The sequence below is a fragment of the Capra hircus genome, chromosome 14, assembly GCF_001704415.2.
Source record: "Capra hircus breed San Clemente chromosome 14, ASM170441v1, whole genome shotgun sequence".
Taxonomy (NCBI): domain Eukaryota; kingdom Metazoa; phylum Chordata; class Mammalia; order Artiodactyla; family Bovidae; genus Capra; species Capra hircus.
Window position 1 is genome coordinate 65,407,173 of NC_030821.1, and position 27,891 is coordinate 65,435,063.

Here is a 27,891-nt window from a genome sequence, read left to right on the forward strand (position 1 = left end):
ATTGATCCCTAGGTCAGGAAAATCCCCTGGAGGAGGAAAAGGCAGCCCACTCCAGTATTGCCTGGAGAATTACATGGACAGAGGAGCCTGGTGGGTTACAGTCCAAAGGGTGGCAAAGAGTCAGACTCGACCGAATGACTGCACGACAAGAGGCTGGGTGAGGAGAAGGATTACTGGGGAAGGAAGGAGGCCGGAGAGAAGGGACCGGTTTGGGGTGGAGGTTCTCTGGGAGGAGGCAGAGGTTTCCCAGGCCTGGCCCCTTCCCAGCCAGGGCTCCATGACGTGGCAGGACTTGGCTGCAGGCCCACAGGTCTCATCTGGTTATTCCGGCTCTGATAAGCCAGAAGCCAGGGTGCAGCTAGCTGGGCAAGGGCAGGGAGGCTGAGAGAGGCTGAGTGCAGGGCGGGAGGAGGAAGTTTTCCTCAGACACGCCCTGCAGGGAGCAGCCAGCTTGTCTCTGTCGTCTGGTCCGGGCAGCACAGGGCCATGGCCCTTCCAGCTCCAGCTTTGACTGGACGAGTGGACAGCGCTGTGTGAGTCAGCCTGTTGCTGGAAGCATCTGAGAGTCATTGCTCTGAGCCATGCTGACACAGCAGCCAGGAGGAGGAAGGCCTCGCCCCTGAAAGCTGGGTGTTCCCCGAGGGCCTCTGTTCTCTCCACACTGAGGCCAGTGGCAGCAGTTTTCTCTGTGTCCTGCTTAACAGCTTCTATGGATCCCACTGTCCAAGAGATAAAGGAGGAGGTCCTCTTGTCCCTTCCCCCATCCCTTCTTCCCCATCCCTCGCAGGTCTGACCTCTGGAGCTCAAGTCTTAACCACCCCCCTGCCCCCCCACCACCCCGCCTCCCTCAACCCCCAGCACACACTCAGTGTCTGTACCCCCAGGGCACCCATTCTCTCCCACCTCCCCCAGCTAATTCTACCAACCTGTGGTGACCTCAGAAAGGCTTCCTGACCCCAGGCTAGGTCAGCCTCCCTGCTCTGTATTCGCTAGCTCCTGTGACCTTAACATTCATCCCAATTCAATGTCATGACTCTCCTTTGCTATCCTTCCCTCTGGACTGTAGGCAAGGCCATAGCAGAGGTCATGCTCTAAGCTGTGCTGAGCCCAGAATGGGCCCCTGAGCATTTGATGACAACTTAAAAGGCTTCTCACATTCTACTGTACTGGCTTCTCTCTCCTTGAGGGCAGACGCCTCCGGGGATTCGTTTCTAGATCTCCAAATTTTAGTCCGACCAAAGACCTAGTTCCTAGTTCCAAAGGTGTGCAGGTTCTGATTTCAGTAACTGAGCAGGCCTTTCCATGACCTGGCTGGAAACACATTCAGAGCCATCTCCCACGCCGCACATCCAGGGTGGGGAGGACAGCAAGGTCCCCTAGCCAGAGGACAGGAGAGGGTTACAGCATTCACCTCTCAGGGCCCTCCACTCCGCATTCTGACAGGTGAGGTGTGGTGCTAGGTGTGGTCCCAGCAGCCCTGGGGCCACAAGGAGCTAAGCCTACCGCTTCCAGGTTCAGCCCTGGAACAGGGCAGTGGTTTTGCCCACAGTCCCAACAGGTGTGATGGCAATGGCAGAGGTCATGGTGTGTGTCTTGGCACCCCCAGTTATGTCAGGGTGCAGAGCCATGGGGCCACCTTCATCACTGTGCTAATGGGTGTCACGAGTCTGACCCAAAGTAGTCAGGCATCCAGGGCCTAGGCTTCTTACACTTTAATCCTTTCAAATCATATCTCTAACATTTCTTCCTGCACCTGTGTTTCAAACATAGTATTTGTGCCTGAAATTGCACAACCACATTGTGGCAAAATTATGGTATTTGGCTCATAATTTAAAGCTTAGAGACTTCGACTAATTTAGGTGACAATCTGATGGCCAAAGGGTGAAAGTCTGATTACAAGGGGGCATTTTCTGAGAGTGCAGCTTTTATTGCAAGGCCCCAAGCAAGGAGCCCAGACAGCTAGTGGTTGTAAGACCCAAACTCCGCAGTGACTTTCAGGAAAAGGTTTTAAAAAACAGAATAGGGGAGAGGGGTTGTGGGGTGTGTGATCAGCTTGTGGACATTTTTCTGATTGGTTGGTGGTGAGGTAATCTGGAGTCAACATCATCAACTTTCTGTTTCCAGCTGGTCTGGGGTCTACGTGCGTGTGGGCATCATACAGTTAACTCTTCTACCTGATGGGGGTTTCAGTATCTGCTAAAGGGCTCCAAGGACATGGCGCATAATATTATCTATAGCCCTTGAGGAGGCGTTAGATGTCCTTGACTTTGTTCAATGGCTAAACTATGATTTTTGTCCTGTGTCACTGTTTTCCTTTGCTTTGCCTTTTATCACTTTTCAGGTTAAATTTATTCTTTGGAACTTGAGGAAGGCCTAGGAAGCTGCAGATTTTCTGTAAACAAGAGGCAGGTGGAGGACATGGGGAGGTCTGTCTCAGGAAGGCCACACAGGGTCCTGCTTGGCTACAGTTGCACAACTATATGTTGTTGTTTAGTCGCCAAGTTGTGTCTCATTCCTCTGCAACTCCAAGGACTGTGGTCCACCAGGCTTCTCTGTCCATGAGATTCTCTCAGCAAGAATACTGGAGAAGGTTGCCATTTTCTTCTGCAGGGGATTTTCTCGACCATTTCCTTTGACCAGGGATCGAACCCAGGTCTCCTGCATTGGCAGGCAGATTCTTTACCACTGAGCCACCAGGGAAGTCCAAAACACTGGACACATTCCTCAAAACTCATAGAGCAGTGTAGTAACAAGGGTACATTTTATTGCATCTAAGGTATACCTAATTTTTTAAAAAGCTTCTGCAAATTTATTAGCCAAAAAACAATGGGCACTCTTGTGGTTCTTATGCATGTCTGAATTTTTGGGCAAGGGTTCGGGAACTCAAAAGTAGGAGATGTAAGGGAACAAAGGGCTTTGCTGCCATGTTGCTGCTGTTCAATCTATAACTCCTGTCCAACTCTTTGTGACCCCATGAACTGTGGGCCTCTGGGAATTAAGTTGTGGCTTTGCTGGGCACCAAGGATGGGAGACTGACGGGAGGCTGATCCCGTGAAAGTCAGTGGTGGAAGGACCTGGAGAAGGGTGGGGTTTACGGGAACTGTCTGGACCCCCTGTCCCATTTCCGCTCCCACCCTAGGCCCTGGCCTGCCACAGAAGCAGCAGCTGCTCGAGCTCCTTGCCTGCCTGGGCTGAGCTGATGATATGCAGCATGGACTGATTGGTGTTGACAGGGAGCTATTTACCCGTCTAATTAATTATGCCAACTAATTTTCAACTTAATTGCACTTCTTGGGTCACTGGGTAATGAGACTGTACAAATTTCATGCTGATGCAGGCCTTGATGGGGAGGTGGCAGGGGGAGGGTGGCGGCTGCCCCTCGAGTCAAACAGACACCCTGTCCCTCCAGGTTCCTGGGCCCAGAGCCCAGGCCCTCAGCCCCTGAGCCACCCCACAGAAAGCTCTGGATTCCTGCTTGAGTAGCTTCGGCCTGTATAAGCTGGCCTCTGCCCTGGGAGCCCTGAGCCATTTATTCACCCAACAAGCATTGATCAAATGCCTACTCCGTGCCAGCCCCAAAGTGGGAGAGGTGCTGGGGTGCCAGGAAGCTAAGTCATGTCTTGCTGGTCCCCCATCCCCCTCCTCAAATTGCTCACAGTAGGAAGGAGGAGATTTTCGTTTACACCCACAGTTACCAGAATTTGGGTGCCGATAAAAGTAAGGTTTTCAGAGACAAACCCAATCCAGGTTTTGCCGCTGGGCCCTTGAGGAATTTCCTTAACCTTCCTAAGAGGAAATAGCAACCCACTCTGATATCCTTGCCTGGAGAATACCATGGACAGAGGAACCTGGCGGGCTACTGTCCACGGGGTTGCGAAGAGTTGGACACTACTGAATGACTAACAACCACCCAATGCCTCAGTTTTACAAACACATTGCAGGACTGCGGCAGGATGCAGTATGTCATACAATATCAACCATATCCTAGAGAATAGACTGGCGCTATCTTAGGCTGAAGAATGGAGCAGAAACTGGGCAAGGCTGGACCACTCATATCACACATGTCTTCTCTCTTAGATCTCACACCTTTTGAGGTTCATCCCTTGAAAAAGGCAGAGGGTGCTGTGGTTGCCACGGGGACCAGACCACCCACCTGTGGCTCCTGGCACTGCCGCCTTCCAGTCAGATGACCTTGTTAGTCAGGTAACTTCTGTGCTTCAGTTTCCTTCATCCATGAAACAGAAATGGTCACAGCACTTACAGGGCTGCTGTGACGACCGAATGAGTTAACACACACAAAGCATGTAGAATAGCACCTAGTACTTAGGACATGTTCCCTGAGTGTTCTGTGATTACACAGACAGAAAAGTCAAGTCCAGGGCGCCCTCTAAGTTACCTCCCCAGGGTCACATATGGTCACAGGCATAGTCTGAACCCAGCTGGGCCTGATTCCAAAGGCACAGAAGCTTTTTGCCTTTGCACCACTCAAGGAATTAAGCGTCATGGGAAGATGAAGCAGTGTACCTATCATTAGTACAAGAGGCAAGTTCTGGAAGCACCCTGCTGGCTCAGAGGAGAAGCAGTTAAGAACTGTCAGCAAAGGCTCCCTCCCATGGATGGGACTTAGGAAGACCTTGAACGCTGAGAAGGATTTGAATCAACCATGATGGTGGAAGCAGGGGATGGATCTCCCACATGGGTGAGGGCTCTAGACCAGGGTTCCTCAGCCTTAGCAGTATTTTTTTTTTTTAAGACTTCTTTCAGGTGGATCATTTTTAAAGTCTTTATTGAATTTGTCACAATATTGCTTTTATGTTTTGTTTTATTGGCCATGCTTTGGTTTTATGTTTTGTTTTTTTGGCCATGAGGCAGGTGGGATCTTAGCGCCCAGACCAGGGATTGAACCCATGGCCCCTGCATTTGAAGGCGAAGTCTTAATCACTGGACTGGCAGGGAAGTCCCTGGCCTTCTCCGTTATACACTTTCTGGAACTGAAAAGAAGATTTGGATTGTTCTGAGTGGAAAAGGGCAGGGGAAGGGGAGGGAGGGTGAAGCTTGGCAGAAAGCACACGGACTTCGGAGGGACCGTGCCAGGGACTCACTAGCTGGGGAAGTCACTCTGCTTCTCTGAACCTTGCCTTTCACGTCTGTGAAGTGAGGCCTGATCCTCTGAGTGTCCCTTAGCACAGACAGCCAGTGTGCAGGGAGGACTCGACGACAGCCAAGTGAAGGATGTCCACACCCATCACAGACATGCAGGGTCTCCAACACCAGGCTCAGGACTCAGTACTTGGTGCTCGGTAATTAAGAGCTTCTGCGCCTCACAGTGAATCAGCTCAAATCCCGTGGATTATCATCCCCTCACCGGACTGGGGACTGGACTCGGTGACACAGACTGGAGAACAGGTTGAGGACGCAGAGGAGATGGGGAGGAGGGGAGGTTCGAGGAGAATACGAGCAAGAGGTGAAGTCCACTTGCACGAGCAGGATCTGGAGGAAGGGCGAGAGTGTGGAGTCCAGGTGTTCCCACGTGTGTGCTAAATCAATTCAGTCGTGTCCGACTCTTTGTGACCCCATGGACTGTAGCCCTCCAGGCTCCTTTGTCCATGAGGATTCTCCAGGCAAGAATACTGCAGCGTGTTTCCATGCCCTCCTCCAGGGGATCTCCCCAACCTGGGGATCAAACCACATCTCCCACGATCCTAGCACTGACAGGTGGGTTCTTTGTCACTAGCGCCACCTGGGAAGCCCAGTTGTTCCCACAGATGTTCATAAACCCCAGATGGCCATGAAGGTGACCTGCTCCTTAACACACCTGCAGCAGCTCCCCTCCCCTTGCTGTCTCACTCCTCTGCCCCCCATCAGTGCCTCTTGGGATCACTTGTACTGGAATCCTAGCCTCAGAGCCTGTTTCTGAAAGAACCCATTCAAAGACAGTCATGTAAACAGCTTTTGGCAGGAAAGAGCTCTCTGCAGGAGGTGCCCCTTTGTCTTGCCACTAATCTTAAAGAGGCACCTCCATGCTCTATTCATCTCCTGGCCCTAGCGCACCTTTCAGACCTTTTGATCACAGAATACCTTGCTAATCTGTTGGTTCTTTCCATAGATCAAAGAAGTAGAAATTAAATAAGAATAACTAATTAACAGATAATCAAATTTCTTCCCTAACTTCCCCTTCAGTCATCTCATGAACAAGCTCTGTGAACAAGATTGTATCTTAAGATCACAAGAGGTCAACAAGCCTGCATGCAGTGGGGGACAGTGATGACCCTGAGTCGTTACCTCAAAGAGTAACTAAGGCTACTTCCCTTTTTCTCTTTAAAAATCTCATGGCTGAGCAGAATCTCAAGAGGTGGTTTTAGGAGGATACTGCATCCACCATCTCCCCAAATTGCCAGAATTCTGATTAAAGGCAAATTTTCCTTTTTACCAACATTTGTCTCTATCTGGAGTACTGATTTTTGAGGGTCGATCAGCGAGACCTGATTTGGTAACACCAGGACTCTAGGTTTTGCAGTCCATTGACATGGAATTGATGATGCCCTAATCTGGAAAGAAAATGTGGCTTCCCCCTTTAAAGTAGCGGTTCATCTGCTTTAAACATACCTGTGGCCACCTACCCCTCCAGCACTGAGAATGACCAATCCCATCGGTCCATGGGTCTGACATGACTGAAGACTCTCAAGACGGCATTCCAAGCAGACACTTCCAACAGCCCAGTGCTGGCCTCAGGACTGGTACCTCTCTGGCGGTTCTGCTCAAGCACCACCATGGCAAACACAAGAAGGGAAGAGCGATGGGAGAGAAGGCTTTTCCTGGGGATGGGGAGGTCGGGGACCTGGAGGAGTCACTGAGAGAAAAGAGGAGCACCAGGTAGACAGTTCTGCCTGGCAGGCACCCAGTTCCCTCCTCACACGGGGACTGGATGGACACAGGATCTCAGGGACTTGGCAGGAAAACTGTTGTCTTTGAACCAATCAGCATCTGCACTGAAGAGCTCAGGAGGGGGACCCAAGGCACCAGGTGACACCGGAGCTGGGAGAGCCTGCTGGCTTCCTAAGTGGGGCCTGGGGAGCTCAGGGAGAATTGCACAACAAGCTGGAAAGCTGGCTCAGCGCGGCTGCTGGGAGGAGAGGAAGTCTCCCAGGGCTGAGTGTGCCCAGGCATGAAGGAGCCGGCCCTCCTGGCCGGCAGGCAGGTCGGGCGTTGCTCAGAGATAAGCCAACCCCTGGCAGTGGGTGATGAGCCCTGTGAAGGTTGCTCCGGACAGCAGTAAACCACCTCCTTGGAGCAGCTACTCCTGGCTGCGGGCCTCACAGCAGTGCCAGGAACGGGTGCTTTCCAGAGGTGCCAGGAGCCCTGCTCCTCCTGGGCGGTGTGGCCCTGACATCAGGAAGGGCTCGGGTGTCAGCTGCTCCCCGCCCTCCCCTCCCCCGCACGACTCAGGATCAGGGCAGCATGAGCCGGGCAAGACACTTGGGCAAGCTCCAGAAACGCCTGGAAGATGTCAAGAGCCAGTGGGTCCGGCCAGCCAGGGTGGACTTCAGCGACAATGAGAGTGCCCGGCTGGCCACAGACGCCCTCTTGGATGGAGGTCCCGAGGCCTACTGGCAGGCGCTCAGCCAGGAAGGCGAGGTGGACTTCCTGTCCTCAGTGGAGGCCCAATACATCCAGGCCCAGGCCAAGGAGCCCCCCTGTGCCCTGGAGCCCCCAGGGGCGGCTGAGGCAGGCTCCAAGGGGCTCGACTCCTGCTCCCTGCAATCAGGTACCTACTTCCCAGTGGCCTCCGAGGGCAGTGAGCCGGCCCTGCTGCACACCTGGGCCTCCGCTGAGAAGCCCTACCTGAAGGAGAAGTCCAGCGCCACCGTATACTTCCAGACAGACAAGCACAGCAACATCAGGGACCTCATCCGCCGCTGTATCACCCGGACCAGCCAGGTAGCGATGGCCGAGCCCGCGCCTCCTTGGCCACAGGGGTGGGGGGCATGCAGACCAGATGACTGGCGCATAGGGTGGAACCAGGGATGTCTGTCTCTGCCTGGCCCTGGATCACTGACTTCCAGATTCCCCCTTGTCACCATCTGGCTTTCCTGGCCACCCATAGCTGGAACTCCTACTATAGCTTCTCTTCTGACCCTCCTCTCCCATCTTGACCCTGACCACCTAGTCTCCGAGCTGCTGTAAACACTTTTTATGTTTCGGCCATGCCACACGGCCTGTGGGATCCTAGTTCTCCAACCAGGGCTTGAAGCCAAGCTGCCTGTGGAGGAAGCGCAGTCTTAACCATCGGACAGCCAGGGAAGTCCCTGTAGACAATTTTTCTATACTTGAAATTGAACTTGTCCCCTTTACTGCTTAGAGTCTTCAGTGGCTCCCACTTGCCCCCACTGGGAAGAGCTGACTCCACAGCGCAGCTCACAGTTCCTCTCCCCTGTTTCGCCACTCAATCCCGAGTGACCTGGAGATTTTCAAACCCACCAGGCTCTGTCTTGAGGCCTCTGCACATGCCGTTCCTTCTGCCAGGAGCCCCCTCACCTTCCTGGCATCTCCTCCAACACCTACTCCTTCTCAAGACCAAAGGGGACTGAAGTCCCCTTCTCAGGCAGGCTTTCCTGAGTCCCCCAGGCTAGGCAAGGCGCCTCGCATCTGTGCTTCTGAATGAAGGGGCTGCTCCACCGGGACGCAAACCTGTCCCGTTTCCTCTCAGACTCGTCTGGCCCTGTCTGCCCACAAATCCAGCACAGCGCTTGAATCCAGCCGGTGGTCGGCAGAGGACAGAGGAAGCAGCAGAAAAGATTTCTCCCTCCCCAGAGTGTTTACCTATTAATAGGTGACTTTAGAGGAAGAAAAATCCTTCAAGACCAGAGCTTAGCTGGCAGAATTTAAGGCACCGAGACTGGCACTTGGTCAGGAGTTCCCCTGCTGCTCCTGGACTGTGGATCCACAGGGGCTGCACACTGTCTGCCCGGGAGAGGGGATCATCCTCCCCACATGCACAGAATGACTCCTTAGCATAGGGGTATGGGTGGCCCCTCTCCTCCCAAAACTGCAGGGAGCCAGAGGTGAGAATGGCCTCCCAGGAGAAGACTTTGTTATCTGTAAAGGGTCTCCCTGTCTCATCACTCAAATTATTTATTTTGCATTTATGTGTGTGCGTGTTAGTCACTCAGTCATGTCCAATTCTTTGTGACCCCATGGACTGTAACCCGCCAGGCTCCTCTGTCCATGGGGATTCTCCAGGCAAGAATACTGGAGTGGGTAGACATTTCCTTTTCCAGGGAATCTTCCCGACCAGGGTCTCCTGCCTTGCAAGAAGATTTTTTACCATCTGAGCCACCAAAGCATCAATTCTGTTACCTCTAAAGGAACTTGAAAAAGAACAAATTGATATTTAAGCTCCTTTTCTGCTAAGATCCCACTCTCATGATGGACTCCCCTCCCAAGTTCAATATTGTGTGAAATCCCCTTTTTAAATTTTTTTAATATTTATGTGTTTGGCTGTGCCAGGTCTTAGTTGTACCACATGGGATCTTTGATCTTAGTTGCAGTATGTGGGATCTAGTTCCCAAACCAGGGATTGAAACTGAGGCCCCTGCACTGGGCGTGCAGAGTCTTAGCCACTGGACCAAAATCCCTGTGTGAAATCTCCTGGCTCCAGAAGAAGCCACCAGCAGTGGGGAAGCTGTGCTTAAAAGAAGAGAGGGAGTAGAGTTCTGAAGAACAAAATAGAAGATAACAGGGGGGGGAGCATCGACTTTCACGTTGCTAGGCTACTTCAGAGCAATAATTCACATTTTGCTGACGTTTTGCTGATGGGCTCAGGCGGGCAGTCAGGAGTGCCCACACTGCCTGGGGTGGGCTGCATGACCCAGGGCAAGTCCCTGGGCCTCCCCAGGCCCCAGATTCCACACTGGACTAAGGTCCTTTCCAGGTCCCGGGGCCTGTTCCTAAGCGTGCTACCTCTGGCCTCTCTGTGCTGAAGTTCAGTGCTCTCCTGAGGGGCGGGGACCAATGGTGGTGGTGAAATTCTCAACCTCAGCTGCAGCTTGAAGGGGGAGCGAGGCTCCTGGAAAGCAGCCAGGTGAGGGCTTGTGAAACATCGTCCCCCTGCCAAATCCTTCTCCTGCCCCGACCCCACCCAGGGAGGCATCTCTCTACCTCTGTGAACTCGAGGCCTGCTGCTGACCTTTGCTCTATCCACACAGCATGTTACAAACTTAGGACAACACTTAAAAATCAGAAGATTCCACTCAACAGTAAGAATTTCCAGCTCCCCTTAGCAAGTCGGAAGAGTGGCTCTGTGGGTGCTGAGTCGAGGCCACCCCTTTGGGTGGGTCGCCTTCACCGCTCTCTTCATCAGTCCCGCTCGTCCCAGGCCCTGATGTTGTGGTTGCTGTTGAGTCGCTCAGTCATGTCCGACTCTTTGTGACCCCACGGACTGCAGCACGCCAGGCTCCTCTGTCCTCCACTAACTCCCAGACTTTGCTCAAAATCATGTCCCATGGGCAGAGAAGCCTGGCAGGCTATACAGTCCATGGGGTTGCAAAAAAGTCAGACACAACTTAGCAACTAAACTACAACAAAGTCAAGGAAGGCCCTGATGACCTTCATTTTGTTAGCTGTCAGGCTCCTGCAGGCAGTTTGTGATATCACTCCCATACACAGCACACACACGCCTCAGGAGTGACCAGTGACCTGTTCCCACAGAGATGCCAGGGAGGCTGGATCCCCAGTCACGGGCGGTCCTTGGGAAGTAGCGTCCACACAGAGGGGGAGGGTGGGAGCAGGTTTGTGCTCTCCCTCTCCTATGGCTTCAGCCTCCGCAGAAGAGAACAGAGAGGAATGAACAGAGCCAGCGGTGCATATTCCCTGGGGAGCAGGAGTCCGCCCTGTTTCCCGTTATGCTGTCATCCCTTTATTCCACAAAGCCTACACTGGCCAGGCCCTGCACCCAGCATGGCAGAGCAGCACAAGAGGCATCCCTCCTCCCAGCCACCTGCCCTTAGGGGAATCGAGGGGACACTGGACTTGAACAACCCGCTGTGCCTGGGAGCAGAGGGGAGCACGACTAAGGCAGGCTTCACAGAAAAGGTGACCCGTGAGTTGAGTCTCAGGCTGAGTAAGAGTTTGCTGAGCACAGAAGGGAGGGAAAGGAACTCCAGGCCTAGGGCGGGTCAAGAGCAGAGGTCAGGAGGAGGGAGAGGGCTGGATGCCCTGGAGGCAGGGAGACCGGGAAAGGACTATCAGGAAGGAACTTGCAGTTCCCTACAGTACGCGTTGGCACTTTAAGGATACAAGAAAACAGATAATAGCCATGGTCCCTTACAGATTTATATATAGGATAGATCAGGAAATGGCACCCCACTCCAGTACTCTTGCCTGGAAAGTCCCATGGATGGAGGAGCCTGGTGAGCTGCAGTCCATGGGAGTCAGTCACTGGGAGTCGGACACAACTGAGTGACTTCACTTTCACTTTTCACTTTCACGCATTGGAGAAGGAAACGGCAACCCACTCCAGTGTTCTTGCCTGGAGAATCCCAGGGACGGGGGAGCCTGGTGGGCTGCCGTCTATGGGGTCGCACAGAGTCGTACACGACTGAAGCGACTTAGCAGCAGCAGCAGATCAGGAAATAAGTGCCAGAGCCTATTTCTGCAGTAGAACATGTTCATATAGGTGAGTCTTTATTCATGATAGTACCTAAGTGCTAGTGATTTCAAAGCAGCTTAGAGTGGCTTTTCTCCTTCTCTCCTTGTTTTAAATTTTGTCTTTTAATTTAAAATTTCCAAAGAGGAGCTGGTTGGACCCTTGGACCAAGTCAACTCTGATCTCTGCAAACCTTTATGGCTGGTCTAAAGATAGCTGGCTTTTGGGTCAAGCACCAAGTTCTTCCCTGGTGGCTCAGACGGTAAAATGTCTGCCTGCAATTCGGGAAACCTGGGTTCAATCCCTGAGTCAGGAAAATCCCCTGGAGAAGGAAATGGCAACCCACTCTAGTACTCTTGCCTGGCAAATCTCACGGACGGAGGAGCCTGGCAGCCTACAGTCCATGGGGTCGCAAAGAGTCGGATACGACAGAGCAACTTCACTTTCACCAAGAAGCAGGAGGCACCGCACACCACGCAGGGCCACGTGGGGAGCACCACGGTCCATCACGGGCTGAGGGGGTGGGAGGAGCCAGGGAATGCATGGGCATAAGTCTTTATTGTGATTTTGCAGGAAAGGCAAGGCAGGGCGAGGTAAACTGTTGAGAATTGGTTTGTTTGAATAATTCCAAAGGCTCGGAGCCACAGGTGGTCCCCGGTTGTCCTGTTCTTGGCACTGGGGTGATTTAGAGTGGGAAAAGAAATATTGTCAGGATGCTGGAGAGTTAGATAACGGAGGCTTGGGACATGGGTCTGTATTGTTTGGTTAGCATCTCAGAGGCTGCTCCTAGGCAAGGTGTTTGACACCTCTAATAACAACCTGGGATGCCAAGCATCACAAATTACAGAAAACAAAAAACATGAATAACCCATCCTCCAACTGTGGTCCAGGATCCCCGAAGGTTCCCAGACCCCTCCAGTGAGTCTGTGAGGTACTGCCCTTTCTAACCACTCATTTGTGTGAGATTGGACTATCTTTATATGCTTCCCTGTAAACAACACATCACAGCAGATTGCTACAAGAGCCATATGAGAACCAGCTGTCTCCTGTTAAGCCAGACACCACAGAGATCTGCAAAACTGAAAAATAATGCCATTCTGTTCACTCCATTGTTGCTTTGGAAAGTATAGTTATTTTTGCCTTAAAATTGTTATTCATGTTAGCATGTGATGAGTTTAATCTTGCTTCAAGTAACAAATATTAGTTGTTTTAAAATAATGTTTAAGAAACATTAAACATTTTCTCAATTTGTTTTTAATATGACAAATATCAATAGTTATAATCCACATAAACAAAGCTCTTTGGAAGCCTCAGTAATTTTTAAGAGTGTAAAGGGGTCCTGAGGCCAAAATGTTGGAGACCCTGAGCAGACAAGCCCCCCAGCCCTGCTGGATTCCTCTTCCTCTCCCTTCAAGTGCAGAAAGAACTCTACCCAGCTCCCTGGGGAGGTGGGGGTGGGGGAGTGGGGCAATGCAGAGGAGCAAAGGGGCAGCTGTAAGCCGGTTCCCAAGAAGCCCCATGTCCCCACCCCTAGATGTCAAGGACCACCTTCTCAGGCCGAGCCCCTGCCCTGGGAGCAGCTGAGTGGAGAACAAGGCTCAGGGATGGGACCCAGCAGGAAGCCTGCCCCCACCGCGCCATGCGCTGAGGAAGCTGATGAGCGTGCCCCCGGCCCCGCACCTGGTAGCTGGGACTCCAGGGCCTTGAGTACCACCAGGGGCCCCATGGCGAGCTCTCTTGCTGTTCCTCTGACATGGGCTGCCGAGGGAGGGCAGACCGGGGAGAGAGGGGTCCAGCGCCCCCACCCCCCCACCATCCTCCTGGGATCTGCGATTGGCCGGTCTCCCGTCCCACGGGGGGTTCCCCAGAGTAAGCCCCTCTTCCCCTCTGAGTGCTGGAGCTCCGTGCTGGTGTATTGTCAGTGCTCCAGGTGGGCATTGAGGGCAAGAAGCACCTGGTACAGACAGGGGTGACGCTAAAGGGGGGAGCATATGATTGGAGGGGATGGGCCTCTCACAGCTGCCTTTCTAAGGGGTCTTGGCCCCCTCACCCTGTGGTCAGCAGATAGGTGATGGTGGAGGGTCCACCTGGGCCCTTTCTGCCCACGTTCTCTTTGAGCTCTGCTCTCTGGGGTCCCCCAGCCCTCCCAGGCTTAACTCTCCTTCCCTACCCATCCCTAACCCACAGGCAGAGAAGAGACAGACTACATCTGATGTGAACAGAGATGAGTCCTTCTCTTAGCCCACGGCAGACTGGTTGAGAGTGTGGCTCTGGGTTGGGATCAAGGGCATCTCCAGCCTTCCAGCCCTGCGGCTTTTGGCAAGTTACTTAACATCTCTACACCCCTGTTCTTCACCAGGGAAGTCAGGGTCATGGTGTTGTTGTGAAGGTCACAGGAAACAAACGTGAGGCTGAGAGTAGGTGCTCAGGAAATCAGGTGCTCAGGTACTGTGGTTATTACGCATCAACCAAACTCAAAAAGGGAGCATCAGGGACTCCAGGACTCCACGCTTCCACAGCAGGGCTGCGAGTTCAAGCCCTGGTCAAGGAACTAAGATCCTGCATGCTGTGAGGCATAAATAAATAAAGAGTGAAAATTATGTTTTTTTTTTTTTCTTTTAAGGGAGCATCAGCACATATGAGAGAAAGGGAAGAGTAGCAATCAAAGGACAAACTGGGGTGTGGGGTGCTAAGTGCCTCCAACAACTGGCCCCTACATGGTTGGTGGCCCCACCAGGACCCAATCGCCTCTCCCCTCCCGCCTCCTGCCTTCCCCAAAGCAGCAGGATTTCCAGCCCATGAGAAACTCACGTCTGCCTGGCTGGTAGTGGAGGGTTCTCAGCCACGATTCGAGGTCTCCACAGGATGAATGTTGCTTGTGGGCACTGCCCCAGCAGACCTGCAGACCCCTGACTGGGTCCCTCCATCTCTCTGAGGCTCCAGATTCCCAGAGCTGCCCTGCCAGGCTATGCTCCCAGGCTGACTTCCTTCCTTAGCACAGGACGTACCTCCCTCTCCTTCTCAGCCAACCCCATGCCTCCATGCTGCTGCTGCTGCTAAGTCACTTCAGTCGTGATCAACTCTGTGCGACCCCATAGACGGCAGCCCACCAGGCTCCCCGTCCCTGGGATTCTCTAGGCAAGAACACTGGAGTGGGTTGCAGTTTCCTTCTCCAACGCATGAAAGTGAAAAGTGAAAGTGAAGTCCCTCAGTCGTGTCTGACCCTCAGCGACTGCAGCCTACCAGGCTCCTTCGTCCATGGGATTTTCCAGGCAGGAGTACTGGAGTGGGGTGCCATCACTTTCTCCAGTGCCTCTATGCTAATCCGCCTGATTGGCCCTAAGAAGATTCCCAGATGGTACAGTGGTGAAGAACCCACCTGCCAATGCAGAAGACGTAAGAGATGCGGGTTCTATCTCTGGGTCAGCAAGATCCCTGGAGAAGGAAATGGTAACCATTCCAATATTCTTGCCCGGAGAATCCCATGGATAGAAGAGCCTGGTGGGCCACAGGCCATAGGGTCTCAAGGAGTCAAACATGACTGAAGCAGCTTAGCACTTGTGCACAAAACGTCCAGGATGATCTCAGCTTGAGAGTCTTAATTGCATCTGCAAAGACTCTTTTTCCCATATGAGGTCACAGCCACAGTTCTGGCGGTTGAAAGGTAGGCGTATCTTTTGGGATTTCATCATTCAGCTCGCTAGGCCCTGTGAGTTGGGACTCCCACACAGGGGATGGAAGAAGTTGTATACGTGCGTGCTCAGTCACTAAAGTTGCGTCCTACTCTTTGCCCCCCATGGCCTGTAGCCCGTCAGGCTCCTCTGTCCCTGAGGATTCTCCAGGCAAGAACACTGGAGCAGACTGCCATGCCCCTCCAGAGCATCTTCCTGAACCAGAGGTTGAGGCCGCGTCTCTTGTGTCTCCCACACTGGCAGGTTCTTCACCACTAGTGTCACCTGGCGAGCCCCGGGAAGAAGTTACTGACCTTGAACTGATCCAGCTGGGAGACAGTGCCAACAGGAGGCAAACAAGATGAACCTGGATGCCATGAGCCTGTCTTTCCAGGCATCCCTTACATTAGGGTGCCAGGCTTTTTGTAAACCCAGCCAAAACATTCTGTCCATTAGTCACCCGCTTACCAGCCCTGGCTCTGGGAAACAGGGACTCACTGGGACACAACTGGGAGGATTTACTGACCTCCTAAGGGGAGAGAACTGTCTCTTTCACCAATACCTTGGAGGAGGAGGCATTTATCTTTCAGGAGAGAGGTCCTCAGAGTTATTGGCACCATAAGCTTTAGTGTGTACAAGTACTTAACCGTGGGCTTCCCTGGTGGCTCAGATGGTAGAGAATCTGCCTGCAATGCAGGGACACCCAGGTTCGATCCCTGGCTTGGGAAGATCCCCTGGAGGAGGGCATGGCAACCCATGCCAGTATTCTTGCCTGGAGAATCCCGTGGACAGAGGAGCCTGGTGGGCTACCATCCAAGGGGCCACAAAGAGTCGGACATGATTGAGCTACTAACACACATACATGTACTTAACTGTGTGTTAACAGAGCCACGGTTCTAAACATCTCTAGTGACCTATAGCCCAGAGTGAGCAATTTCTCAGTGGTCCCCTCCTCTGTCCAGACACCCAGAGCAACTGAGCAGCAAGTCAGCTCCATGTAGGTGCCAGCCAACTCCTTCACCTCTCTCTTTGACCCTCTTCTTGTTCTCGCTACTTCCAGATGTTTATGGTCCAAAAAAATGTATTGTAACTATTAGAAAAGTGGCAGAACATTATTATTACAGGTGACATTGAAGAAAAAATCACCACAGTCCCCCAGCCAAATACGACTGCCAATTTTGGCTTTGCACTTGTCTACCTATACACCGCCTTCCCTCACTGGCAATTGCAGTAGACATGCTGTCATTCTGTCCTTCGTTTTCTTTCTTCACTTGGTTAATTGTTAATACACATTTGGTGAGCATTATACTAAACAGCAAGATTTGCTTAAACATTTCACTGTTCCTTATAGTTTCTATGTAACCATTATAATGATCATTTTAATGGCTGCTGAATAATCTACCTGTCAATGCCTGGTTGGGGAACTAAAATCTCATAAGCCACGCAGTATGGTCAAAAATAAGATAAATTGGGGTGCTGTTGGCACAAGAAGGATGAATGGGTGCCTGGCAGGAACACGTACTTCTCTCCCTGTGACTGGATATCTGGACCCCCTCACTCGCCGAGTTTCTGCTCTGCCGGACGACGCAATACCTGCTGGTTGAGTAGGACTCCCTTCTCCACCCACTGGGGCAGCTCAGTATCTAGTCCAGTTTATACTTCCTGGGGTCTCCACAAGGGTCTGGTTTGAGACTTAAAAACATTTGAAAGCCAGTGGCCATAGAGTGCCTTCGAGCTCCAAACAGCTGCTGCTGCTGCTGCTAAGTCGCGTCAGTCGTGTCTGACTCTGTGCGACCCCATAGACGGCAGCCCACCAGGCTCCGCCGTCCATGGGATTTTCCAGGCAAGAGTACTGGAGTGGGGTGCCATTGCCTCCTCTGTCCAAATAGCTAAGAACCCATAACTGTAAATCTGTCCCTCTCCTGTGATTCTGCCCAACCACCTCCCCTGGCCTCATCTCCGCCTCTCTGCCTCCTCTTTTTTTGCTTTTCTCTCCTTTCTCCTCTGCACTTTCCACTCCAACAGCGGGAGGAGAGACCAGAGGATATGAGGAGGGGCTGGAGACGGGTAGGGCCTGGCTGCCGCCCTGTGTGCTTCCACAGTCCTGCCCTGTCAACCCCCACCACCCCCGGTGCAGCACTCACGGGACCAGCTCTCCCAGGCCCACTGGGACTGAGGAGTTAGGCCAAAACCAGCTAGCACCTGGCCCTGACCTTCTGGTGTCCGACCCCTCTGCCCTGGCCCAGGTCCTGGCCATCCTGATGGACGTGTTCACGGACGTGGAGATCTTCTGTGACATCCTAGAGGCGGCCAACAAGCGCGGGGTGTTCGTCTGTGTGCTCCTGGACCAGGGAGGCGTGAAGCTCTTCCAGGAGATGTGTGACAAAGCCCAGATCTCTGACACTCACCTCAAGGTAGGGCCCTGTGATGGTGCGAAAGGCACTTTGTGTGAGGATAGGATAGGCTACGCCCTGGCGACACATGCCCGCATCTCACTATAATAAACATTCACTTCCTGCTCAAAGTCCAGGTCAGACGGCCCTTCCTCACGGTGTGAAAGTGAGGCCCAGTCGTGTCTGACTCTTTGTAACCCCTTGGGCTATACAGTCCATGGAATTCTCTAGGCCAGGATACTGGAGTGGGTAGCCTGTCCCTTCTCCAAGGGATCTTCCCAACCCAGGAATTGAACTGGAGCCTCCTGCTTTGCAGGCAGATTCTTTACCAACTGAGCTATCAGGGAAGCCCTAGACACTAATGAAGGGTACCGTAAACCCGTGATGTGAGCGCTTTCCCCATCAGAAGCAGCTGAGCTCACACCCCTGGACTTGGATTCAGAGGACCTCCACCCCATCCTGCCCGAAAGCTGTGTAGCTGTGCCATAAGGAACACACGGCCCCGAGAAACAGGGACGGGGGAGAGAGGGCAGGAGGATTCTGAGGGATGTGCTTAGGGCTTGAACTGGAAGAGCATCCTATCACTCCTGTTTTCTGCTTTGTTTGAATTCTACCATCTCCCCTTTCTTTTCTTCTTCATTACTCAAATAACGTCAGGATATGTAAGAAAATTTAGAAGATTCAGCCAAGGAGAGCTTAAAAATGGCCCATAATCCCACCAACTAGTGATAACCCTTTTGCTCTTGCTGAGCATCCTTCCAGACATTTCTAGACAGGTGTGTGACTGTAAATATATAGCGAGGACACCTTGACTTCCCTTCCAACAGAACATCTCCATCCGGAGCGTGGAAGGAGAGGTGTACTGTGCCAAGTCAGGCAGGAAGTTCTCCGGCCAAATCTGGGAGAAGTTCATCATCTCGGATTGGAGATACGTCCTGTGTGGATCGTACAGGTGAGTGCTGGGTTCCACCTTCTGTTGGGGCTTTGAGGAGGCCAAGGCTGAGCTCGGTGCAGACCAGCCCCAACCACTCAAGTCCACACAGCCACCAGCAGCTCCTGGGGGAACTGGGGACTCATCACCTACGTGAGGCTGGAGACAGAACCTGCCTGGGAGAAAGGGGGAAATCTGGGTCCTTCCTGGGAGGAATCTCGGGTAGGGAGACACTTCCAAGTGCCTTGGTTTCCCTTTGCATTGCAATAGGACGTTTCCTCGCTTCCTTTCTCAGAGCTCTCAGGTGTGATTCTAAAGCCATGCAATTTGCTGTGTTGTCTCTGGGGGCCCTATTTTACTTCCAAAATGTTTCATTATTTTGATACAGCCAGTGTACAGAGACATTAGCACAAAGTGTGACCAGCTTCAGGGACAAGTGGGAGTCAGAAAGTTCTTCCTACACCTGCTTCTCTAATTCCTTTGGCCTAAAGCACGTCCATCTTCTGTCACAGCAGAATCCATAGGTGTGGCGAGGGCACGTCCGTGGCCCTTCCCTTTGGATGCACACAAAGGGCTAACCAGAGAGCTCTCTCTCTCTCCAGCTGAGCCTCGAGGGTAGGGCTGGGGAGGGTCTGCGTCCCAACAGCTAAGCTCTTGTTGAGGGTCTCACTCAGCCCAGGTGATGTACCACGTGCTAGGAATACCTCCCTCTCATCAAGAAACATAGATAAGTGGCCAGAATGTAGCGTGGTATGTGCTCTAAGGTCAGTATGTGCTAAGAAACGACCCCTCCTGGGGTCTTGGCTGGCAGGTCCTGGAGGTTGGATTGACACTTGGAGGATGAAAAAGGTTGGAACAGAGGGACGGGGTGCAAGAGCAGGGAGCTGAGACAGCTCGAGGAACAACATAAGGGCATGGCCTTCTAGCCGGCCCGATTCTCGCTCTTGCCCTGACCCTTTACCTCGGTGTGCTCTGATTATTTCTATTCCATCTTAAGTCATTTTTGAAAAATTCTGGGCTGCTGCTGCTGCTGCTAAGTCACTTCAGTCGTGTCCGACTCTGTGCGACCCCATAGATGGCAGCCCACTAGGCTCCTCTGTTCCTGGGGTTCTCCAGGCAAGAATACTGGAGTGGGTTGCCATTTCCTTCTCCAATGCATGAAAGAGAAAAGTGAAAGTAAAGTCTCTCAGTCATGCCCGACTCTTAGCGACCCCATGGACTGCAGCCTACCAGGCTCCTCCATCCATGGGATTTTCCAGGCAAGAGTACTGGAGTGGGTTGCCATTGCCTTCTCTGAAATTCTGGGCATCATCCACTAAATCAGTTTCATAGATGGTGATGCACCAGGTTGAAAAATTGTGCTCCTTTAGCCGCACTGGGGGCTTCCCTGGTAGCTCAGCTGGTAAAGAATCTGCCTGCAATGGGGGAGACCTGGGTTTGATCCCTGGGTTGGGAAGATCCCTGGAGGAGGGCAGGGCAACCTTAAGCTGACCCTTACGGCCACCCCTGGGCTTTCTCTACCAGGAACAGAAAGATTTTTAAATGCTAACCAGATCAAATCACTTCCATCCTTAAAATCTTTCAAAGCGTGTCACTGTCCTAGGGGGAAAGAAATCCACCTCTTACATGGCCTCTGTCTCAGCAGGACTCTTCTTCCCGTCCACCCTGCTGCAGCCACACTGGCCTCCTCCCAGGCCCTTCACGCCTCTGAGTCTTTGTACTTGCTGTGCATTCACTTTGCTGGAGAGCTCATTCTTGCTGTCTTTATCCTGCTAACTCATCTTGCTGGTGGCAGCTTCCACATGATTCCCCAGAGAGCTTATCTATGAACTTGGTTAGCCAAGATTGTAAAAAACATGGTGTCAGGACCTAGACTGGGTCTGTTTTCTTTTCTATTGCTTCCTGGAAGGAAGTACAGATAAGACAGTGCCTGTATGTTTATCTATGACCATAAATATCTGAGGAATGAATGAATGTTCATGTTAGGTCCTGGCCATCCAACGTGGCTACGTACACGTGTGCTAAGTTGCTTCAGTTGTATCTGACTTTCTGTGACCCCATGGACTGTAGCCCACCAGGCTCCTCTGTCCGTGGGATTCTCCAGGCAAGAATACTGGAGTGGGTTTCCATGGCCTCCTCCAGGGGATCTTCCTAGCCCAGGTCTCCACATTGCAGGCAGATTCTTTACCAGCTGAGCTACCAGGGAAGCCACCAGTGTGGCTAAAGGAACACCATTTTTCAACCTGGTACATTACCATCTATGAAACTGACTTGGTGGATGATGCCCAGAATTCTTAAAAAATGAAATAACATGGAATAAAAATAATCAGAGCACACTGAGGTAAAGGATGTTCAGGAAATTGTTGTGGGGTTATGCATGTATTTTCGTATGGAAACAGTTCAGGATGTAAAATGTGTTTCTCTAAGAACAGCCGAGACAAGTCTGAAGAAGAACAGGTGGGGAGGACTTGCCTGTCCAGAGATCAGGACTAGTCGTGGAGCTGCAGACAATGTGGCCCTGTGGGAGAGACAGACAGAGTGACAGAGGGACAGAACAGAAAGCCTAGACCCAGACCTGAACCTGACAGGGCATGTCAGAGGAGCGGGGAAAGGTGAGACCGGGAGAAAAATTCTCCATATGAAAAACTGGATTCTACTTCACACATACACACATACGCGTGCACACACACACAGTCACCTCCCAATAGATTAAAAGAAATTAAATGTCAAAAACAACTTTAATACTTTTAGTAAAATATAGAGATGGATGTCTTTTAGACCTTAGGATAAGGATTAGGTGTCTTAACACGGACACTCCTCTGTGTTAACACAAAAAAGCACTGACAGAAAAGATTGCTAAATCTAACTACACTACAGTTAAGAACTTTGGTTCACTGAGAGACAGCTCAAAGTAAGTGAAATGTCAGATTACACACTGGGAACAGGTTTTCATGATGCCCTGACAAGATCAGCATTGAGAATCACAGTGAACTCCCACAAACCTCACACGAAAAACAGCACAATGGAAGTGTGGGCGAGAGGCGAGAGCAAGCGTTTCATGCAGGAGGAAACACCCGAAAAGATGTTCAGCATCATCAGTGATCAGGAAAATGCAAATCAAGGCTAGAATGAGTTACCATTTTATACCCATTCATCAAAAAAAAAAAAAAGACTGACAATACAAAAGTGGACTTACGAATTTCTACATTGCTGGTGGGTTTTCAAATCAGCACAGTGACTTTGCAAAGAGTTAGGCATTTCCTCTAAAGCTGAATATTCACCTGGTTTTACCCAGCAATTCCACTCCTAGATAGAAAAACTGGTCCGTGAGACATTAGGAGACAAGTATAAGTACTGGTGCGAGAGGGTGCTCCTCCCTCAGTCAACAGGAAAATCATCGAAGCAACTCAAATGCCTATCAGTGAGAGGATGGATGATAGACCCCCAGTGGAATATCATACAACAAGGACAAGTGAAATACAGCAATAAAAAATAACATGGATAACCAGCAATATTTAAGAGAAAAAAAATCCCCAAAGATGACATGTATGTTAAAAACAAGTAAAATAAAGATATTTACCATTGTTCCTCATCATCTGCAGAGGACTGGTTCTAGCATCCCCACAGATACCGAAATTCAAGGACACCCAAGTGCCTCATATCGAGTGGTGTACAATTTGCATATAACTTACACACATCTTCCTGCATACTTCGTGTCTTGATTACTTAAAATACTGAATACAGTGTAAACTGTATGTAAATGGTTGCCAACTGGCAAATTCTAGTCTTGGTTTCTGAAACTTTCTGGAAGACCTTTTTTTCCTGAATATTTTTCATCCTTGAGTATATGGAAGGCGGACAGTACTTTGAGAAGGCATAAAACTTTTTCTTATTATAGAAAAAGGAAAGTATAGGAACTGAGACACAGGATTCTGGGTGATGATTTCTTCTATTTTGGGGAAACTGGAAAAATGTGTTCCGGAACCATGTGGTTAAATGCAGGTCATTGTCAAGATGCTAGCCTTCTATTTCGGGTGGTAGGTTCATAGATGCTTGTTGTATGTTGTTCAGTTGCTAAGTTGTGACCCCGTGGACTGCGGCATGGCAGGCTTCCCTGTTCATAGGCTTCCATGTCCCCCTGTTTATAGGTGCTTAGGTTATTTAAAATTACCAAATAAAGCTACATACTTGTAAATGGGCCATTAATAGATGTTTGGCATGGGTCTTGAGCCAAAGATCATGATCAAATCAATTCTATGTACTTGTGAAAGTGAAAGTCGCTCAGTTGTGATCGACTCTTTGCTAGTCCATGGACTATACAGTCCACGGAAGTCTCCAGGCCAGAATACTGAAGTGGGTAGCTGTTCCCTTCTCCAGAGGATCTTCCCAACCCAGGGATCAAACCCAGGTATCCCGAATTGCAGGTGGATTCTTTACCAACTGAGCCACCAGGGAAGCCCAAGACTACCGGAGTGGGAAGCCTATCTCTTCTCCAGGAGATCTTCCCAGCCCAGGAATTGAACCAAGGTCTCCTGCATTGCAGGCAGATTCTTTACCAATTGAGCTATCAGGAAAGCCCCTATGTACTTAAGGGTCAGAAAAGAAAAACCCAATAAAAATAAAATTCTTACCGTGGATGGTGATAAAAGAAAGTGTAAAAGCTAGAGTACAGGATGAATGGACTTTCGGGGTGTAAGGGAGGAGCACCCTCACACAGTGAGTGTGGCGAGGAGGTAGCACTCAGGTGCTGTAGGGACACGGGGGTGCTGGGGGGCACAGGGCACACAGTGTGTGTGGGGCCTGAGAAGTTGCCTGGGCACCTTTGGACCTTCTTGGTTGAGAAAGCATGCAGTTGCTTGGTCTAATCTAGCCTGATTCCAAACAACACAGGGGGATTTCTTATTTTTTTTTTTTTTGGCCGCTCTGTGCAGCTTGCAGGATCCTAATTCCCAGACCAGGGATTGAACCCCGCAGTAGAAGCGCAGTCTTAACCACTGGACCGCCAGGGAAGTTCCACAATTGACTTCCTAGTGTAGCCAACAGTGCTGCTGTCCCAGGGCTTGCTGCCTCCCTGTCAGCTGGCTGCCCACAGTCAGCATTAGCTGCCCACCTCTCTGGGTTGTGTGGGTGGCTCTTGGGCGGCAGGTGAGGTTTGGACAAAGCCTCATTGTTCTTCCTGATTTCCCCAGCTTTGCATGGGCCCTGCCCTGCCTCACAGAGCAGGGGACTCCAGAAGCTGGACCTGCCTTTTGGCGGAAAGACAAGTTGGGGCCTGGAGGCTGAGACCCTTGGTGAGGCTGTTTCCATCCCACACAGAGACCCTGTCTCCCTCTGACCATTCTGTATCCACTGCTCCAGGCCTGGGCCCACATTATTGATTCTCTTGATAGTTAGACTGTCAAGACTAACCTGATAGTCTTTTGTGCTATCACCTGGCTCTTTAGGGGTGACTGGAGTGATGAGAGTTTTCAGAGATAGAAAGGAATCTGTTTAAATTAGGGAATCATAAAAGTAACACGTAAATGCCTTAAGCATTTTGTTTTCAATAAAATGTGCAAATGAGGGGGAGGGTCAGGGCCTCTGCTTGAGGGTGTCCTTCCGCAGTGTCCAGGCAGACCCTCCATGCAGCATCTCTCCTGTCCTGTCCCCACCCCCACCCCCACAGTATTCTCCTTCCCATCCCTCGCAAAGCATAGGACTCTCCCTCCCCTTCCCACCTCTGAAAACCTGGCCACACCCTTAAGAGTTTCATGAGCCCACAGCCCTGCTGTCCAAGGAGCAGCCCAGACCCTCATTTGTTTGGAAGAGGCAGATGTCGTGCATGTCACAGGTGGGGCTGCTGCGGCCCCAGCGGCTGGTGACCCCCAGCAGCACAGTGGGGGACACTGGCGCTCGGCCAGCACATGGCCCCTCTGTTCCTCCATGGGGACTTCTGAGGGGCTCTCATCTGAGCACCAGTGGGGAGCCCTGGCCCGAGGCTAGGATTTCCTCTGCACCTTAATTACTTCTGTGCAAACATTCGCTGGGGCTTCCCAGGTGGTGCTAGTGGTAAAGAATCTACCTGCCAATGCAGGAGACGCAGGTTTGATCACTGGGTTGGGAAGCTCCCCTGGAGGAGGGCATGGGAACCCACTCCAGTGTTTTTGCCTGGAGAATTCCATGGACAGAGGAACCTGGCAGGCTACAGTCCATAGGGTTGCAAAGACCTATGACACGACTGAAGTGACTTCACACACACATACACACACACACACACATACACATTTGCTGTCTCTGAGCTTCAGCTTGGTTATCCACGGGAGGGGTGACTGGGGTTCAATCAGGGTGGAAGGAGCCGGCGTGGAGGTGCAGTGGGCACACCTACCATCCTCCTGGTCCTCCTCCAGAGCAGGGTGCCAGCGGCCTCCCCATCCCCAGCCCTCACTCTCTCTCCTCTCCCTCCAGCTTCACCTGGCTCTGTGGGCACGTGCACCGGAACATCCTCTCCAAGTTCACAGGCCAGCCAGTGGAGCTGTTCGATGAGGAGTTCCGCCACCTCTACGCCTCCTCCAAGCCCGTCATGGGCCTCAAGTCACCCAGGCTGGCCACACCCCTGCAGCCCGGATCAGCCCCCGTGCCCCCGCCTGGCCGCCTCAGTGACAGCAGCGGCTCCGCCAGTGACCGCACATCCTTTGACCCCTTCAACAGCGCATCGACAGGCAGCAACCCCCAGACCCAGAGTCTGTCCACATCCTCGGGGCCCGGCAGCCCCCTGGCCCCAAACCCACTGCTTGCCTCCAGGTTCCAGCCCCACCACAGCTCTTGGGGGAACCTGACCCCACAGGGCCACTTCTCCTCGAGGCCCTATGATGGCCCGCCGGCCCTCTACAGCAACCTCAATGCCTACAGGCCCACTCGGCTACAGCTTGAGCACGTGGGCCTGGTGCCCAGGGTGGCCCACACCTGGAGGCTCTTTCTACAGGCCTCCCCACATTTCTGAAGAGTCCCTTCTGCCAGCTGACCTCCCTGGGGACAAGGCTGGGCATTCTTGGATTTTTCTGGCTCAAGGACCCCACTTCAACACTGAGTGGCTTGAACCTGCTTCCCTTTGAACTAAAGGTGCTTGGACGAAACCATTGCCCATATTTGAATGTTCCCAGGCCTGAGACGATTTGCTTCCTGACCCCCTGGTATGGCCCAGGCAGCACATTCCAGAAGGTTCCAGGGAGGTGGTAGGCAGGGAGCTAGAGGACGAAATCATGAAAATAGAGCATCTTTCTTCCAAAGAGCCACCAGGGCTTTAATATCAACATTTCCCAAACCTGCAATGCGACAAGGGGCTGATGCAACCCAGGTTTTACATATGGGTAAACTGAGGCACTGAGGCAGAGGGTAGGTGTGACCAAGGTCCTCCTCTGTCCCAGTGCCCAGGAATGGCCCACTCCCCAGAGATGCAGGAGGGAGAGATTCAGGAGATAGTCTGGGGACATACTGGATGTTTCTGGGAGGGGATGGAAATGCCTCCTCCCTGGAAGAGCCTAATACTAGGGAGTCCCTGGGGCGGTGAGTTAGGGATGGGGCCCAGAGCCTACCACTGGAAATTATGTGAGGTGGTTCAAAGTGTGGCCACCTGGGGTGGGGCAAACCAAGGCATCTAGGGGATGGAGCTGGACAAGGCCCTGTGGCAGCTCAGCTCTTTGCTTTGAAGAGCCTTGGGCTGACCTGGAGGTTCCTGGAGTCTGGGCTGGATCCTGGGGGGCTTGAGTTGTCAGATCTGAGGATGGCCCTGCAGTTGCGGTTTAGGCAGCCTTGAGCAAGCAGGGAGGACCCCACATTGACCTTGCAGCCACCAGGTGCATCAGCTACCTCCAGTTCCATCCCCTCCACCTGGCTTGCTGACATCCTGAAGCAGGAATGCCGCGCCCTCACCAGTCCCATCGCTCTTCCATTCTGGGAGTCATGGCACATCCGGTTTGTTCCTGCGGTGGCAACAGATCCTGAGAGTAATAGACCCTCCTAAGCCTGCTTGGGTAGAAACAAGAACACAGGATGTTTAGGGAGCACAGAGGAGGGCCAGCCAGCCCAGTCTGGGGGCGAGGGGGTTGGGGACACTTTCCAGAGACATGACAGTTAACCTGAGACCTAAGGAACAAGGCTGTTATGGCTGAGGGGAGGGGTGTGATGAGCTGTTTCGGTCCAGGAGAAGCAGGTGTAGAAGCCCCGCAAGCATCCTCTGGTTTCTATGCCCTGCCCCCCACCAGCTCATCTCAGCAAATGGCTTCCTGCTGCCCTTCTCCGGCTCAGAGGCTCTGCCTTTGCTGCAGAGGCCGGGGTGGGGGTTGGGGGTGGGGGGTGTGGCATTGGGGGGGTGGCACAGTCCTTCCTCCTGGTGGCCTCTGGATCCTCATGCACCTGGCCTCCTGAGTTGCACTCTGCAGGGGGCATCTCCCTGCAGCCTAGCCCTGTTTATATTTGTCCAAAGACACTCCTCTGACGGGCTTCCCTGGTGGCTCAGATGGTAAAGAACCTGCCTGCTTATGAAGGAGACGTAAGTTCAGTTCATGGTTTGGGAAGCGTACCCAGAGGAGGCCATGGAAACCCACTCCAGTATTCTTGCCTGGGAAATCCCATGGACAGAGGAGCCAGGCGGGCTACAGTCCATGGGGTCGCAAAAGAGTCAGACACCACCAAGCGACTAAACAACAAAAGCAGCACAGCGCTCCTGACAGAGACAGAGGTGTCTGCTTCGTCTTAAAAGTATTTCTGTCCTCACTTCACCTTTTCCTCCCTAGTTCCTGAAAACTCAACAACAACAAAGCCCTTTGGTTCCTGAAGGTTCTTTAAGCCCTGGTCCTGATGCTGTCTTTTTCCTGCTGACTGCTGTGATGAGGTTAGAATGACCAGGGCTGTGCAGAGTCCTAAGCTGAATTTGACAGCCTGATGAGAAAGTTTCAGGAAGGGAAAGCTTGCCAGGGTGCCAAGAGGTCCAGAGGTGGGCGCTGTCCCTGCATCTGGCTCAGTCTGGGTGGAGAGGGGGCCTGCAGCTGGAACAAGCCCTCCTCCTCCCAATTCCTTTCCACCAGCCAGTTTCCCCTGTGGTTATCTTAGGGGTTCTTAAGTATTGTTCTCCTCCCTCTGGGTACCTTGTCATTTCACCATGATACCCGCCCGCTGAGAAATCAGGTGTGGTTTCCTTTGGCCATTGGGATGTGAGTGGAAGTGTTGAGGATCACTTCCAGGTTTCTAAGCTCCTAGGTGCAGATTTTCTTACCT

General features: G+C 52.1%; 1 protein-coding gene across 1 annotated transcript; it reads left to right on the forward strand.

Moving 5' to 3' along the window:
- On the forward strand, positions 7,151-26,953 carry FAM83A (family with sequence similarity 83 member A). The gene is made up of 4 exons (XM_018058534.1): positions 7,151-7,938; positions 17,562-17,729; positions 18,536-18,660; positions 25,084-26,953. The coding sequence occupies exons 1-4, from the start codon at positions 7,459-7,461 to the stop codon at positions 25,616-25,618; spliced, it is 1,308 nt and encodes a 435-aa protein (XP_017914023.1). The 5' UTR covers positions 7,151-7,458; the 3' UTR covers positions 25,619-26,953.